The sequence below is a fragment of the Emydura macquarii genome, unplaced genomic scaffold, assembly GCF_026122565.2.
Source record: "Emydura macquarii macquarii isolate MOO-44397 ecotype Brisbane River unplaced genomic scaffold, CSIRO-AGI_Emac_v2 contig_2846, whole genome shotgun sequence".
NCBI lineage: Eukaryota > Metazoa > Chordata > Testudines > Chelidae > Emydura > Emydura macquarii.
Window position 1 is genome coordinate 2,053,810 of NW_027132983.1, and position 16,785 is coordinate 2,070,594.

The 16,785-nt window shown below is 41.3% G+C and overlaps 1 protein-coding gene across 1 annotated transcript in view; it reads right to left on the reverse strand.

Annotated features, from left to right (window-relative positions):
* Positions 1 to 1,265: 1,265 nt before the first annotated feature.
* The window catches only part of NT5DC2 (5'-nucleotidase domain containing 2), a 51,565-nt gene continuing 36,045 nt past the window's right edge, over positions 1,266 to 16,785 (reverse strand). The window contains exons 10-14 of the mRNA XM_067568078.1: positions 15,018 to 15,099; positions 6,195 to 6,281; positions 4,455 to 4,595; positions 2,969 to 3,033; positions 1,266 to 2,020 (exon numbers count right to left, since the gene is read on the reverse strand). Of these exons, the coding sequence (XP_067424179.1) occupies positions 1,759 to 2,020; positions 2,969 to 3,033; positions 4,455 to 4,595; positions 6,195 to 6,281; positions 15,018 to 15,099 (637 nt within the window). The 3' untranslated portion in view covers positions 1,266 to 1,758. The remainder of the gene's footprint in view (positions 2,021 to 2,968; positions 3,034 to 4,454; positions 4,596 to 6,194; positions 6,282 to 15,017; positions 15,100 to 16,785) is intronic.

Sequence of the window (16,785 nt, forward strand, 5' to 3'; positions counted from 1 at the left end):
GATGTGTATTGCTTTCTGTGTATTTAGAAACTTCTTAAGTGACAGAGTCAAGGATGTAGACTGACTACACCCAGTGTGTTCAATATCACCACAGAGATGAAATTTCATTTCAAGTGTTATGCTACTGCCATTAATCTAAAGATAAGATTGAACCGGAAAAGAGTTGTCCTTCTCTCAGCTTTAGGCAGATTCTTAGGGGCTAGCACCCTGTCCTAATGTTTGGGGCGCAATCATTACAAGGGAATGTTTTAAAATATTTGTTTCAGTGTAACATTTCCCTATATCTTTAGGCTAAGCTGAATTAGGAGTCAGCTTTGACCTGCAGAAGGTGGACAGAGGATTATAATTAAGAGCCTTTTCTTCTAGGAGCAGCTCTTAGTGCTTTTGCCCTTGTCATATTTCCAACTACTGGAAAAAAGGGTAGTAAAATTCCTGGCACTATGCAGAAGAGATTAAGTGATACCATGTGCGCAACATACTCCATCCTAAAGCAGCCACATAGTAGTTGTGCTTCTTTTGGTTTGGATGGCCCACTGTAACACCCTCAAGTTAAAAAGACATTCTAAAACTTGTTTGAAAAACATAATCCAAATCATGTCATGGATTAGAAAATGCACAAACAAAAGCCTATGCAGAGATATAGCTAGAAATCACTCACTCTCACCCCTAGAGAGATTTGGCATGAAGCAACCCTCCCCTATCAACAAAGGTTTCATTTTTCAGAAAAAGATCACAATTTATCCTTTGTTGCTTTCTCCTCCCTTCCTGCTACTGAATTAAAGTAATCTCTTTCACAACTGTAGGAATAGCCTTCATGAGTCAAAAACCACAGACAGGCCATATTCTAATCTCAGTTTTACATTGGTGGTGGTAACTTCACACCAGCCCAAGTGACTTCAGAATAAGACCCAATTTGTGCAACTACCAAGGCATTGCCCATTTTATTGCAAATCTATGATCTCTACACTCCTTTTTGTAAACCAAGCTTCTGTGTCACTTAAGATAGTGCTTGAATTGATTTTTCAGTGTTAAAATGTAAGTGTTGACTTCCATATATTTAAGACTATGACATGATCAAAGATTTTAAATCAGTTGTGATTAAGATTCAATTATTTTCAAAACAATCCTTAGACACATCAGTGATAAGTCCATGATTTTAATATCAAACCCTACAAAAATGCACCTTGTATGTGTATGTCAAGATCTTAAATGTTTCTATAAAAAGTGAAGAGAAAAAAGCCCATCTTCAGAGACCAAAACATCCAAAGACTAGGTTGCCTAAACTCGAAGTGCTGAATAAACCTTTAAATGTATGGGAGAGAAGAGAGGTGGGTTTGCTTAGCACTTCTAAGCATCAGGCCACTTCTCGGTAAGGTGCCAAACTGCAGTGTCAGGAGCCTCACATCATTTTGGCCAGAATCTCTATGAAGGGGCTGAAGATGGAGTTTTAGGGGGTCAGGATATGCAGCTTATTGTCATTGTTACATTGTTTTACTTCTACTTTATCAACTCTAAGAATGCTTTGCTGATTAAAAATAGTCAATTGGATCACCCATTCTATTCAAATTAAGCACCAACTTGTTAGCATGATAGAGATTTGGAAATGCTTCAAGGCAAGGTTCAGTGATGGTCATGGACAAAACACAACCCACACCCACATATGTGTTAAATCACCTTTAGCAGTAGCCAGAGAGGCAGACCATGGCCAAACAGCCTTTGTACAAACAATTCTAGCACTACATTATTGTAAACTTCCCTTCAGCGGATGTGCACCATCTCATCAAGGAAGGGGGTTTTCATACAACCCGTGCAAAGCTGATCCATCCAGAGCGGCGCCTCATGCTGCAGAGGGGTGCGCCGGGGGAAAAAGGTGAAGTTCACATCATAGTTCAGCAGGCAGCTGATGGATGCCATGTAGATATCAGAGAACCGGACCAGCCTTCGAGAGAAGTAGGTTGGGTTGTGGAAGGTTCGGAAGATGCTCCCAAACTGAGGGTTGAATAGGTTCTTTGTAAGGGACCTGAAATGAGAGGACCTTGTTCGCATGGGCTAACGTAGAGAAATTGTTAACAGAGCTTTTGTAACTCATTTGACAATTCAGGCTGGGAAAAGAAATTTTGCACAAAGACTCAAATTTCAGGGAACAAAAAGCATCAGGCAGGTACTTTCCTTATGGGCCATGTAGTGATAGAAAAGATTACTGTAGTCTAAACCTGACTATTCAGAAATGATGGTAATAGTGGACCCAGTAATTATAAGCAGCAAGGGCTATGATTTCCTCTTAGGGAGTCTGCAGACATCATACCACGTCATTCATTCCATGTCTGCCATGTGGTCTTGCTCTGTGGCAGGAATTTATGCATCTATACTGCTTACAAATTTAGAGATATCAGGGAAAAGCAAAACCCACCAGGGCTGAATTGAAACAAGTTTGTTCAAGGTGCTGAGTTTCATCTACCATACAGTGAGTAGGCTCCTGAGCCCAGAGCGAACAAGGAAGATGAACGCCTACGTATTTAGGCCTAGAGCCTACACTACTTACTCACATGAATAAGGATTTGCCAATCAACACCTTTGGATAGTAATGAAAACAATCCAAGGTGTAATCTGTCATCTAATTGGTGCATCAGTGGAATGAATACAGCTATAATACTCTATGAAAACACTTTCTGCACTGTGAAAAAATAGCTGTGTAGCTAGTTTTAAAATTCTATTAAAGATCACAGAGAAGTGTCTTACAACAGAACCTCTGACTAAAGAAGGATAGAGCTCAGCCCAGTTTCATTTTTAGAAGTTACTCCGTTTCACTCAGCAGAAACTAACTGTGCGCCCTGGACTCCAACCCTTGATTTCAAGATATCTACATTCATATTTACAAATGTACAGTTTCCACAGGAATATTTGGGAGGAAGGGAAGTTTGAGAGTGCTTTAGGAAGAGCATGGAGATTTAGACATATTAAGAGTCACCTAATTTCCTGACGCTCTTGCATCCATTCCAGCAGCACTTGCTTTGATTCTGCGTCTTGATACATCTAGAACAAAAAAGTTCAGGAAGGAGTTAAATCTAAACTTTGACTTTTCTCAAATCCATTGCCCGCAGGAAATAAATAAAAAAAAGAATTGAATATTAACGTAGATGCCAGGTATCTGTCTGTGGCCACTGCGGCTCTGCAACGTCTTACAATTGCGAACAGTAAGGGGAAAACTAAAGTGTCAGTGACTAAGAAAAGAAATTGAGAGAGAGGCTGTAAATCCTGCCAGATTGCCTGCACTTATTCTCCCCAAATTCGTGCTCTAGGAGTTGCACCACAACTATCACCATTAACGCATTTCTCTCACTCCATAGGTGAGAGAGTAAACCACAAGTGACTGGTTAATCTCCCCCATGCTGCCTAGCAGACAGTGTGGATTGCTCACAGCATGTTAAATCTCCGGATGACAACAGATGTTTTGGGGAGGATTTTTTAAGTCATACACCATGGGGGTTTTTGCCTTATATTTGTGAAGGAGTTCAGGTGACTATAGAGGGAAGCAGTAACAGCAGTGACTTGAGGTTGGTATAGCACAGACAGACCCACATTTATAGGGCAATCTTCCTCCAATCAGTTTTGACATCAGCAAATTTCTTTGAAATTAAATTGCTTTGTAAACTACACAATGCATCTTAGAGACTCATTCCCCTCCCCCCTTGAGACACAAGCCAGACTAAAATTCAGGTTTTCAGAGATTAAAGGTAAGTGTTCACCCAATGCTTTCTTAGTCATGATTGGCAAATCAACAGATAACACACACACCCATTTTCTGAGCTCTATGGAAGAATCTATGACCTGCGCTGGATTAAAAAATTCTATTAGCAGGAATTTGATTTTAGGACTAGCATTGTTTTATGAAAAATGCCATCATCGTTAATTAAATTTGTGGAACTGAACGCCTAGCAACAGGCAGGAAAGCGGCTTCCAGTCTGTTTTATTTCCCAAATCAGAACAACATTTTTCTGATTGTTAGCCTCCCAACAACCTTTTATCATTGCAAAAAGGATACTGGGAAAGGGGTGAGATAAGGTTAATTAGAACGTCAAACGACAGCAAGATGTGGAACATATTTTAGAGGTTACGTTATTCATCTGTCAGCGTAGTAGACACCCATCTCCATGTATGACCAGACCTAGTATGTAGAAGGAATTGTATTTCCTCATGAAAAAAAGTAAACTACCACCAACATCCCTTCTGCCATACTACCTTAAATTCTTATTCATAAACCCCACTCTTATTCTAGTCTTGGACCTATCTGGAGCATGAGCAATACTAAGTCATGCAGTATTTTTATGAGAATGGTCCAGTTTACAGGAGCACAAGGAGAAGAAACTGAATCAGATCCAAGCCGAAAATCTAAAGCATAGGTCTGAAAGGGGAAAACTAGTTCGACTCACTAGCCAGCTTCTGCTCCATCTTACCTGCATTCTCTCTAGCAGCCCTGTGAGTGCCTGTTGCCACGTCAGTGAGTGCATGTACTGCTCTGTATTAATGATCCGGATTTCAGGTTCCAGTTCTGGTACAATGGCTCCAGTCCTCCAGCCATGACGTAGCATCAGATCCTAGAAAGCAACCCAGGAAGTTTTACACTTCATCTTACAATACGGTCAGGTGGAAAAGTGGTTTTTGACGAACTGTACTAGTTTTCAGAATAGCAACTCTGCTTAGTTTAATGCCATTGGCTTGCATGTGAGCACCATTTTTATCCTATGGAAAACACTGGGTCTGGAGCATCATTGTAATGATGCCCACAGCTTCCTGAAGGGCAAGGAAAATAGAGATCTCTCTTCCAAAACTGGGGCAGTTAAATTGGTTGGGAGATACCCAGGTTCCTCCGCCACACACAAACGCTGTTCTGGGAGCTAGAAGACTAAGCAATCAAGTTCTGCATTAGACTGCAGGGATCCATCACCATTCTTTAATGGCGGGGGTGGAGTGTTCCACAGAGAGCCCCGGACACAGGGAATAACGGAGCATGCCCTTCAGAGCACATCACAAAGTCTTCTGCGTGAATCCTGAAAGATGTCCCTGATTGGGGACACGGGGGGAGAGAAATATTGAGGTCGGGGGAATTCTTCATTTTTAAAGCCAACCGACATTTATTCAATCCCTGAACGGTATGTGCCAGAACTTGTTCTGTTCAGGCACTTGGTGGTCACAAGAGACACATTTTTATGAAGTGAGAGAAATAAATAAATGTTCCCCCCCTTGTGTGTGGCAGTGGGGGAGGGGAGATTTTGAAAGGTATTGTACCATGATCTAGAGCACAGTGGTGCCTCAGGGGAACGTTCCCAGTCAACGCTGAAAAGCACTGCACTCAAAAGGGGACCTATGAGGAGCCCAAAAGCTGCACCAGAACAGGAGCAGCTAAACATTGTTGAAAATAAAACCACTGAGCTTGGGACTGCATTTTGCCAACTCTCATCCTAAGATGCCCACTGGCTTTCCCTGGGTTAAAATAAAATAGGCAAGCAATATGTTTAAGTGCTTAAAAACAAAAAACAAACAAACAAAAACTGGAGTTCTAATACAAACACCAAGTCAGAAGACACCAGACAAAACCAAGTCAGTCCTTGCCCCATTGCAGTCTCAAGTTGCATGGCCAGGTTAGAGAGAGAGTGCCAATTTTTAGTTCAGTTTAAAAAAGTCTGGTTTTTACACAGATGTATATTTCATAGGGAGAGGCCTTGAGCGCCATCAGCAAACTGGAAACAGGGTAACCTTTTTAAAAAGAGAAGATTTATTTGTACAAGTGAATTGCTGTCTTCAGACATGGAATAATTGTTGAAGCCATGGATTCATTTTAAGATTGTTGTGTTATAAAAGCAAAAACACTCTGCCCTTGCCTGAGAAAGCCAGATTGTTAACAGGCCAAGATAGCAGGTCATGGGGGAAAACATGACATGCCTTGCACCTTAGAAACAAAATTAGTTATGAAAATACAGTACCCTACCAAACAAATATGAATACACATCATAATGTCAGGAATAAGATGGGCAGTAGGCAATAGGATTGCAACAAAAGATAGTTGGGATTCCAAAAACCACTGAGCAAAAGTGATCATAAGCAATAATTAACATGAAATGGAAGATTACTGCTGTATCTTCCCAACCGTGTCTCTTTTCCATCCATCAACACCTTGATAACATGGTTCTACTTACTGCGAGATCGCTGTACAGATGGTCACCAAAATAAAGTACTCTGGACCCACGCCAACCTGTTAGCCTTAGAAAATCAAACAAATTCCCCTGCAAATAGAGGGAGAACAAACAAGTATGTTAATATAAACCAAACACTTCATTTTTCTCTGCAAGAGATGACATCACTGTTTTGTCATGAAGTTCAAGAAAGTGGAGTATTCAAAGTAACTTGACTTCCTAATAAGACAACGTAAAGTTAAATTATTTCATGTGAGAATTTAATAGATTGACTTTTGGATGATATTTGGGTTTTAATACTTGAAGCGGTTGCCAAAATAACAATCACACTGGTGCACTGTATTCTCAAAAGCAGTTAACTCTTTGGAGAAACTTCAAAATGTCTATGTATTTGCCCCACTTATACATTTTGCACTTCACTCAACTCAATAATTAATTTCACTTCTGTAACCAAGTTTCACTTCCTGGTTCTCATGCACTAGCCCAGTGTTGCTGTCTGGATTTCCCACACTGCAGGGGAATGGCCACATGAAAATAAAAAAAATTAAAAAAGTGACTAGAAAGTTAATAAAAAAGCAGGACACTTTTTCCTATTAGCTTCTCATTTTTGAAGAGTTTTACAAAACTTTAGGTGAAATTGTAGATGTAACATACTTTCCCTTTTATGTAATTTGTCCTTGTTCTAGTCAGATTGTTTCGCTTCCTTCCACATGCATTTTTAATCTACAGTCAAAAACATTTCAAACTAGAACATGGGTTGCTTTAGAAAGCTTCAGGTGCCCTGGATAAACCCATCTGCTTTAGGAAGGAAAAGGAAAGTCCCTCAGGCTTCACATCAGCTTAGGCAAACCCCATCTGACATCTATTAGGGAAGCATATGTGCTATTATACATTTCTGGCAATTGTTGTTGCTTGTCACACTGTCCTCTCTATTTAGTTATTAGGAAAACATGGGCAACAGCTGCAGATACGAGGAAGACTAGAGCTACCAGATAACAGAATTTTAATGAAGAGGTTGGGATGGAGAAGGTTTATTTAGTGCACCTTAATATTCTGGTATATTAGGCAATTTGGAAAACTGTTGGAATCATGGCTCTTTAGGTTTTAAGGCTCAGATCTTCAAAGATATTTAGGCTCCTAACTTCCATTGATTTCAGGAACCTAAATGCCTTTGAGGCTCTGGACCTAAGTTTCATGAAATGCCGTGAACATACCATACAATACTATATGCAGAGGGCCCAGCCAGGGCCCTAATGTCACAAGCATGGTACAGTCACATGATAAAATGCAATCCCCCCACCCCAGAGAGCTTACATTCTGAATGCAAGACAAAAGGCAACAAGTGAGGGCAATGAATATGAAGAGGAAGGAGGGTGAGAACACCACCCTGTTAAAATCATGTGGATACAACTTGGTTCCAAGACTAATTTAAAAATCAAGTAAAGCCAATTGAAACTGACTTTTTAAATCAATCCATCTGTTACTGTACTATTACTGTCTTCATCCTCCATAAACCCCTTAGCTTTTTACTTAACTAGTGATGACAGTGCCTGCAACGAAGCCTGTAGATTCTTCCCCACACTCCAGCAACCCCAGCGAACTGGGCAAAGGGGTTGTGTGTGGCTCAATGCCCACTTGGTGCCAATTGCTTATGTTAGAGCCATAGGCCCTCCTCAGGAAATGGCTGGAATCTTTATCATTCCTACCCAATTATACGTGTGGCAAAAATAAGATCTTTAACAAGCGGGTAAAGGTCAATTGCCAGCACATCCCATATTCTGGTCAGATCATGTACTGAAAGCCCATTTTAATATCGCTACTGGAAGTGGAAAAACCTAGCCTTAAAGCACTCTTTTTATGATGCATTTAACTGACTACAAACTGGTCTTTCATTGGCTGCTGACGTACAGCAAGACAGTCTCCCACATGCCGGAGAGGAACCAGTTCCACTTCTAGCTCAACAGTCAAAATAAGAGACTTTAAAACACAGCTGCAAAAGGTTCAGACAAAGAAACTAACCAGCAGCATCCATATCATTTTCAACCCCCCCAGACAGTACTTGAGGACCTGGTGGCTGCAAGGTAGAAAAAGTTAGAGACCCCGCACAATGGTTTGGAACTGCAAGGTGGTGCCATAGTGAAGAGGAATTACCAAACCACTACAGTGGCTGGTTAGAAGGTCACACGATTTTGCCTTTGACCTTAACAGCCCCAATAACTGACAGCTGACTCTGGGCATTTTGGCAAGGATTTTATGGTTTCACTGGTAACATTCAGCGCCGTTCAGACCTTGCCTGCCCTGCAATGCTCTGAGCACAATCTGATGCGTGGACAGGTGTAATCTATGTGCTCTTTCCTGCTAGCTCAGGTAACAACCTGTGAGTGTCTGCAGAAGACTGATCTAGCAGGCAGAAGAGACAACAGTTCTGAGCCAAGTCAGTGGGCGGGTAGGGGAGGAGAGAACACAGACTTCCTCCCCTGAAGTCTGTGGGGAGGGGGAGGAAGAAATCAAGAAAACCTGCTCCCTTTCCAATTAGGTGAAAGAAGTTCTTCTCCCACACCTTTCCCTGGCCTCCTGGGGAATGGCATTGGCAAACAGCCTTTCCTCACACTTGTGGGGAGGGAAGAGTCAGAAGGTCCTTGAGGCTTTGGGTGCAGTGGCTCCCAGGGAAGGAAGGGTAAACATAGGCACCAGTCCCCTGGAGGCAGGAAAAGAAACCCTACCAGCACTGAAGTCATTGAGAGGAGAAGTACGCTCAGAAATCATACATGGAAGTGGGTTAAGAAGGTGGGGAAAGGGACAGAAGTAGTATTAGCCCAAGATACAGAGGGAGGGAAGAAGGAAGGGACCAAGACATAGTGAATTAAAAAATAAAAACAAATGAACTCAGAACAAAGAATGATATTAGGGAAACCCAAAACGTTGCTTCAAATCCCATGTTATAAAAGGCTTATTTTACTCGTTTATCAAGTCAAATTATGAAAAAGACAACCTCTCCCCCTTCTCCCAGCCCCCAATTCCTGGGCCAGACGATACTTGTTTAAACTGAAGCTGGAATGAGCTTTACTCCTTGACACAGGGTCAGATTCTTCCAGCAGCACAGTCTATTGCAGTAACAAAAACGTAAGGAACTGCTGGCCAAACTAATCAGCCATTTGGGCATCTTACGTGCATATTGCACATACACCAGACTATCCTCCTGGCCCAGGACCATCGTTACAAAATTCCTCCACACAGTGACTCACGCCCATGGCACAGCATTAGCAATGCTGGAGGACTTCAGTAATAACCCTGCTGTGCATGGCTCCATGAGTCTCAAAACATTTTTAGACAGACAATTAAAACCCCACAATACCCCTACGAAGATGTTACACCTACTTCCCAGAGGGAAAACAGAAGATAAATGGCTCACCCAAAGTCTTTATCAGCACTAGCAATGGAGCCCAGCAGTCCAGATTTTCAGGTTGCTATTGTAACAGGGAATCACTGCCTCAGGCACTTTGAAGCAGTTCAACGGTTTAGAAATGTCACTTGGTATAGTACATTTCTAATTCTAAATCTCGTTTATGCTATGCTTGTGTTAACCTTTTGGAACATCTTGCTTTTGGCAGCTTTGCAACCTAGGTGCAGCCTCAACCAAAGGCTCCTAGCAGGCTGACAATGCTACTTTACAGTCCCAGACCTAAGGTCCCAAACTACACCAGAGACCACACATGCTATCTACGAATTGCCCAGACAGTTTTACTTCTCTGAGCCAGTACAGATCACAAAGCCAAAGACAAGATGTGAGAGCTTTCTATAACCTAGAAAGGAAGAAGACCCACACTCCATGAACCCTACCAGAGACTTAGCTATTGCCTATCTATTATATGTGAAAGGTACTTTGATATTATGGTGATGGATGGCAGTATAAAACTCTAAAGATTGATAACGGAAGACATGGGCTGGTAAAAAGAAGCAAGCAGACTTATGCTGGGAGAGAACTGAAGCAACCACTTACTAAGGAAGGGTAGGTCATGAGGAAGGTTTATTTACAGAAATGAGAAAACAGGAAGCAGTGGGATAGAAAGATCTTCAGTTATGGCACTAGAAGACAAAGTGGGCAGCAATTCCATGACCCTACTGTGCAACGATCTTGATAGGCAAACTACCATGGGGCTAGCTTCCAACAAGAAGAAGATTTCACATTGACTAGTCTCTTCACTACCATTGCCAGTTTGCCACTGCTCATGCATATGTCTACATTGACAACATCACTAAATCCCTGGCATTTTGTCCAGTCACAGGAAATGAACAATTAATCTAAATCTAGAACTGTCCAGCAATTGGCACTCAACGTTTCAGTTTATTTTCTCAGAGCTGCAGTTCTTTGCAAGACTGACATCTGTACTTTTCCACGGAGTTTGGACATTTCCTCAGGCAGCCCATGACCTACTTCTGTACGTTGCTAGGAGTCCTCTCTTCCTGTGGTTAGCCTCTAATCGCCAGTTCACAGAAGGAAATGGCACGGACTCTGAGAACTTGCAGAAAGCTGTACTTTAAGTGTCAATGTTATTTAAATCGCCAGTTTACTAATCAGAAGAAGTCAGGCGCCATCCTGCAGCGCTCCCTGAGGGTGGATTGATCAGCAGCGGGTTTCTCCATCTCCCATTTTCTGAGGCTGGTAATTTACATTGTTCATATTTGAAGTCTTACTTTGACTTTCAAACTTGTATTAATGAAGGTTGGAAACTGGTTTGTACTTCCCAGCACGGGGCTCTCACACTGCCGATGTCACTTCTCACTCATGAACACAGCCTCCACAGGAAGCAACGAAAGGCCAATTCTAATTAAACTTTGGTTTCAAAAGTAAGTGACAGATTACATGCAATCAGGTGCTTTTCAGCCCTCCCAGTGAATTTCCTAATCTGATGAGCAGAGAAAAATTGAGGTTTGCTCTCTTGGGAGTCAATCCTGCGAAGAGACATGAGCAGGTGTTGGGAGTGCTCAGCATTCCTCAGGATAAGACCCTATGAAGGGCTGAGTGTACCTCTTTACACAGGAGAGGATACTAACCTGAGGGGAATATAGTGCTGTCTCGGAGATGGATTACAGAAACAATCAGGCAAACCTCAAGCTACATTTACTTGGACCAAGCTTCTTGCCTCCCTTGTCAGAGTCTGGCTATGAACAAAAAAAAGGGATGCCGGTTTTCCCTGCCCACCCATGTTCCTGTAAGTGCTTAGACGCACATGTAATGCTTTGCAAAGATTAACTCATCAATTCTCACAATATCCTCATTAGGTAGGGAACTATCCTATTATACAGAGGGAGAGCATTTTGAAAGAGACAGTATTTAAGGTGCCAAGTAGTTTGCCAGCACAGGCATCTGATTTTCAAATGGGTAAGGAAGAAATCTGCAATTGCCTACAATGAATAATTTACAATATATTGAAAACCTTAAGACATAATCTGCTATTAATAGGTTATTGATCTCCAGTTTGCTTTGTTTAAAAATCTTCAAGGAAAAAAAAATATGATGCATTTGGCAGGTCCATAAATGGAGGGTGATTTCTTAGAAAGTACTAGAGGCAAAAGGCTACTGCATGAGTAATGTACAGACAAGGATAACCAGGCACATTATTTAAATCACACTGTTAGGTATAAACACTGCTTTACAAAAGCTATGCAGCATCATCAGGATGCAAGACAATGTACTTTGCTCTATTTAAAAGAGGGTTTTTATAGGGTGGACACCATTTTAATAGGGAGATGGTCTTGTAGACCACATCCCCTCCTATTCATGCGCAGGCAATCCCTTCTGCCACTTGCAAACAGACAACACCGCAGCTAGTATAACAGGTCACAAGAAAATAGGAAAGTACTTTAAATTAATTTTTGGCTGACTATTATGGATGAGTGCTCGAAATAATGAGAGTAAGCACCGCTCTATACTATCAGTAATGGTCCATGAACCATAGTGTGAGAACAGATGTAGGATTTACAAATACTACCTGATTAGAAGATCTGAAAGCAATTCAAAAGTCATTCTCAGAACAAGCCTGTGAGGTACAAACTCTATTTCTGGCTCTCCTGTTGGACTGTGAGAGACCTTGGGGGAAGTCATACATCTCTATATTTGTAACCGCATGTAAAATTGAGTTAATACCTACCTCAAAGGCATTACCTTCTCCTTGAGTAGCAAAAGAAGCAATGTGTAAAATATAATCCATTCTGCAGGAGGATAAATGCCCCTCCTCTCAGTTACACTGGGATAAGCCCTTTTCATCCAGTTCATGGGGTAGCTGAGCAGAGTACTTGGGCTTCTGTTTCTGAGTAATTAGAGAGTTTGATAATGGTGTCTGGTGGCTCAGCCCCCATGCTACACAAAGAGTCCATTGAGAAAGTTGCTCAGTTATATACTTCTCTGGACATGTGACCTGGATCAGCGATGTGGACAAGAGACTTTTCTACCAGATACTATTTTTGTGCAACTTAAGTTTTGGGCCAGGCTAGCAGTAATCTCTCTAATACAGGGCTAGATATTTTAAAGCCATTTTATGATACTCTTTCTGCAAGACTGCTAACAAAATATTTATATTTAATATACTTTGATCAGAGTCTCAGAGCTATGTCAGACACTGACAAGCGCCTTACAGAGAAGCGGCCTTTGATAATGGCCTGGGTCAAGGTCTCTGGCATGAAGAGTGTGAATCTTGCTCCCCCAAACAGGGCTTGTAAGCACCAGCAGGGTGATGAGGAGAACCCAGTAATTGGGAAAGTTATGAATCAATTTTGCTGCCCAAGAAAGCTAAGGCTGCATTACAATTCCCTATCAGACACTCCCACTGAACTGATTGGAAACTTCCAGCTACAAAAAGGTAAATCTTTCTTTTAAGTAGAGAACGGTATTGACCATTCATATCCATACAGACTGCTTATTACCAGAATCATCTTAATCCCATTATTAAGTATTAAATGCTCTATTGAAATTAATTCCTGGAACCAAAACAAATATTTTCCAGTTCTCTTTTCTTCATGTGCAAGTAAATGAAGTCAAATTCTGCTTGCAGTTACCTTGGAAATAGCAGCAGAACCTAATTCACAAGCCTACTGTTAAAGCAATTAGACATGTCGGAGAAAGAAATAGCTGTGACTGACTTTTGCCCAAACACACTCCTAGTCAATAGAGAGGCAAGTGTTAAGATTTAGCAGCAATGGAAAGCTTTTGGCCTTTGCAGTAACCCAGTATCTCACACAGTCTCTGAACAGAGTTAAACACAAGTAGTACTTGTGACTGAGGTCAAACACCAAAGATGAAAAGTCTTGGCAAATCAACAGGGATCCATGCCATTAAAGGGGAATTTTTAACATCATTCCCATCCTGCACTACAGAGCAGGGAGCATAAGTCTGCAGTATTTAAAAATGGAAGCCAAATTAAACTCAACAGTTACCCAAAATACACAAAGGCCCACTACACTAACACAACTGCATTGACTGAAATGGGATTGTCAGTATAACCAAGAGAAGGAGAATTTTTCTCTGCAGAATGCATGTATTACAAGGCCTGTTGAAGAACAGAGCAGTGTCCAAATTTGGTGCATTCATAAAACAGAACAAAGAACATTTTTTATTTATTTACTAGCTTAGATATTTGTTTCACTTATTGCTTTTCAAGGAGAAACTAATCCATGAGAGAAATAGGGATAGAGGAAAGATTTCTGATGTTCTTGGGGCAAGTCCACCCACACCCACCCACCCCCACACCCACACCCACACACAAAGAGTGCAGTGGTTTAATTAAACCAGTGTTCCTTCTGTATGTGGATTCTCTTATACAAGTTTACAACTAGTTATATCAGTTTAGTTTGCATCTTTTAAGTGCACAGGCACAAGCTAAACTGATAGAAACCAAGTTTAAACTGATTTAAGAGAGAGTTTCCACATAAAGTTGCACACGTTTAACTAAACAGTTATTAAAAAGGCACCCACAGTTATACCAGTACAAATGTGTGTTCAGACCAGGTCTTAGGAACGATCTATCTAAGTGCTTGCCATTGCCAGGGTCTCACAAAGACCTATTATCCCCAGAATAGGAGAATCCCAGTTTTAAAGATTTAAAGAAAAGCATAAAAGCAGAGATCTGACAAACGTACTGGAGGTATCGAAAGTGTCTGAGGGCAGAGGTGAGGGAAGGGGAGAGGATGAGTCTTCAACACCGAGGGAATCTCCAGGGATAGAGAAAGAAAAGGAGTGGAAGATGCTATCTGTAACAGTAGCCTCTGGAGTGTGTGGATTCTGACCCATGCCATGTGTTAGGCTTTTGTAACTCTGGCCCTTGTCAAGTAATTGGGACCAGGACTGTCTTACCAGCACTCCTGCGTTTCACACCCTTATTACAGTAGCCATCACAAATATTCAGATGAGCTACGCTATCTCTCGTCACCAAGACTGTACAGGAATGGTTTCCAAATTTTTTGGATGATGCCTCCCCCCTTTCCTGGTCCGCACCACCTCCACCCCAGAAGCTGCAGTTGGGAATGAGGCCTATGGCCAGGAGTTCGGGTAGAGATGGAAGCAGAACGGGGATGGATGGCACTTCCTCCCCACCCCTCTATGAGGGCTGGTCCAGGCCCTGTGTGCCACCCCCCACGTGTTCCTCTGTACCTCCAGGGGTGCAGCCCACAGTTTGGAGACCCCTGCTGCACAGGTTTTCTGCTTACATAAAAGGGGAAAAAAAGTTTCACGAGGCTTTGCCAGGAACTTCTGAGAACAAAGGCATTTAATTTAGTTCCCACGGATTTAGAGATAGTGAGAAAAGGAAATACAAGGCTATATATTTTTACCTGTTTGTAGATCTTTCCCTTTTCTAGTTTGTTTATTTTGTCCCACTGGAGTGAGCCTTTGTCATCCAATTTTCTAAAAGGTCTAAAAAGAAAAAGGGGGAGAGGAAGTTAAGTAACACACATTTTTCCAGTTGCCAGATACAGCTGTAATTCAGACCATGACGCTTGTAAGTTACTGTTATGTAACTTGTACAAAGTGAATTTTAAGCAATGAGTGACCTTTAGTGTCTCTCCGCCTCCTTTTCTCATGATAATAAAATCTAGTTCTAACCTATTAAAGCTTTTGTATTAACCCTCCCTACACTGCCACAAATACCTGAAAGAAAAGCAATTTAAATACTACAGCCAGGCAGCCTTTTGCCCCAATGTGTTCCTACCCTGGCTACTACCTCATTTGGGGGCACAACACCACTCTATTACACTGTATACTATTAGGGAAAAGCAGCTCTTGTAGCAGGAGAAACAAGGGGGCTGGTGGAAAGGAAGTGTAATCTCCACCCCTATAGATAAACTGGCCATTATACAATCTGGAAGTGGAAGAGAACCCTCTGTGCACCATCTTGCTTATCTCCCCATTAATGTAGCAGGGGTCTCTGTTGTATAGTTCCTGTCCTAGTGTTGCAACTAAAAAGTGATGGGGCTTCCAGCAATTTCCTTGCGAGACAGTTCCACAGTGTAATACAGCTCATCAGCAAGTTCTTCCCGATATGCAACCTATGTTTTCTTTCACCCTATTACCCCATACTATATGATCGATTGCTCTGCTAACAGTCCATCTCATTTGGGGGTTTATGCTCTTAAAATAGCTTTAGGGTTATATCTTCCACAACCCCACTTAGTCATTTAGCCAAATTCTATCCAATCTTAATCTTAATTCATTCTCTCCATAATTCATGGGTGTATGGCTCCATTTACACTTCATATTACAATTTATAGCACTACGACATTGATATTCCAAAACCCCAAGGTCTACATTTTGTACGTAAATATCAAGAAAAACTGTAAATCTTTCTCATGGTAATATAGATTAGTCACCACCTCATTCCTGAAACCAAATGAGAAGTGAGGTGCCTGCTTCTGAGAGGATGTTAGGTTCCTAATAATGAGAATGGCTTTGACTTTAGATTAAATAAATGAAAAACAAAAAACATTTTTGCCACTTTCCTCCACTATTAGAAGCATATAGATGTGACAGAGAGAAGCAAAGGAAACTAATTCTACCTAGTACGGATATTCCCAGATACTGTCCCAAGAATACCTATAACCCTCAGCCATTCAGATTACTCTCTCTTTCTGAACCTATTTTGATATGTTACTTATTATTAGGATTTATACAAAAAAGAAAAGGGGGCATATCTAACCAAAACTGTCATAAATTACAGAAACAAAATTATACCATCCACAGATTAAACTCCCCTCTCCCACACACACTGAATTTCTCTCAGAGTTTTAAACAAACATTCATTCCTTAACATGGTTTATAATGATGTACAAAAACCAGAGTATGAAGTAAGATGTAAAGGTTTGGTGCTACAGATTAAGCAGCAGCACAGTAACACCAGGACTATTATTAGCATTTGTCTATGCAAATATTAAAGTACTGGAGATGGGCCTGGGACCTTGTCAGCATACTTAAGAGTTTCCAAAACAAGACTGACTAGAGATGGAGAAACATTATTAAAAAAAACCCCACACTAGTAAATTCAAGAGTTCTCTCTGAGAACAAGTGTGCCTAGCACCAAGATACAGTTTAGAACTTTTGATAATT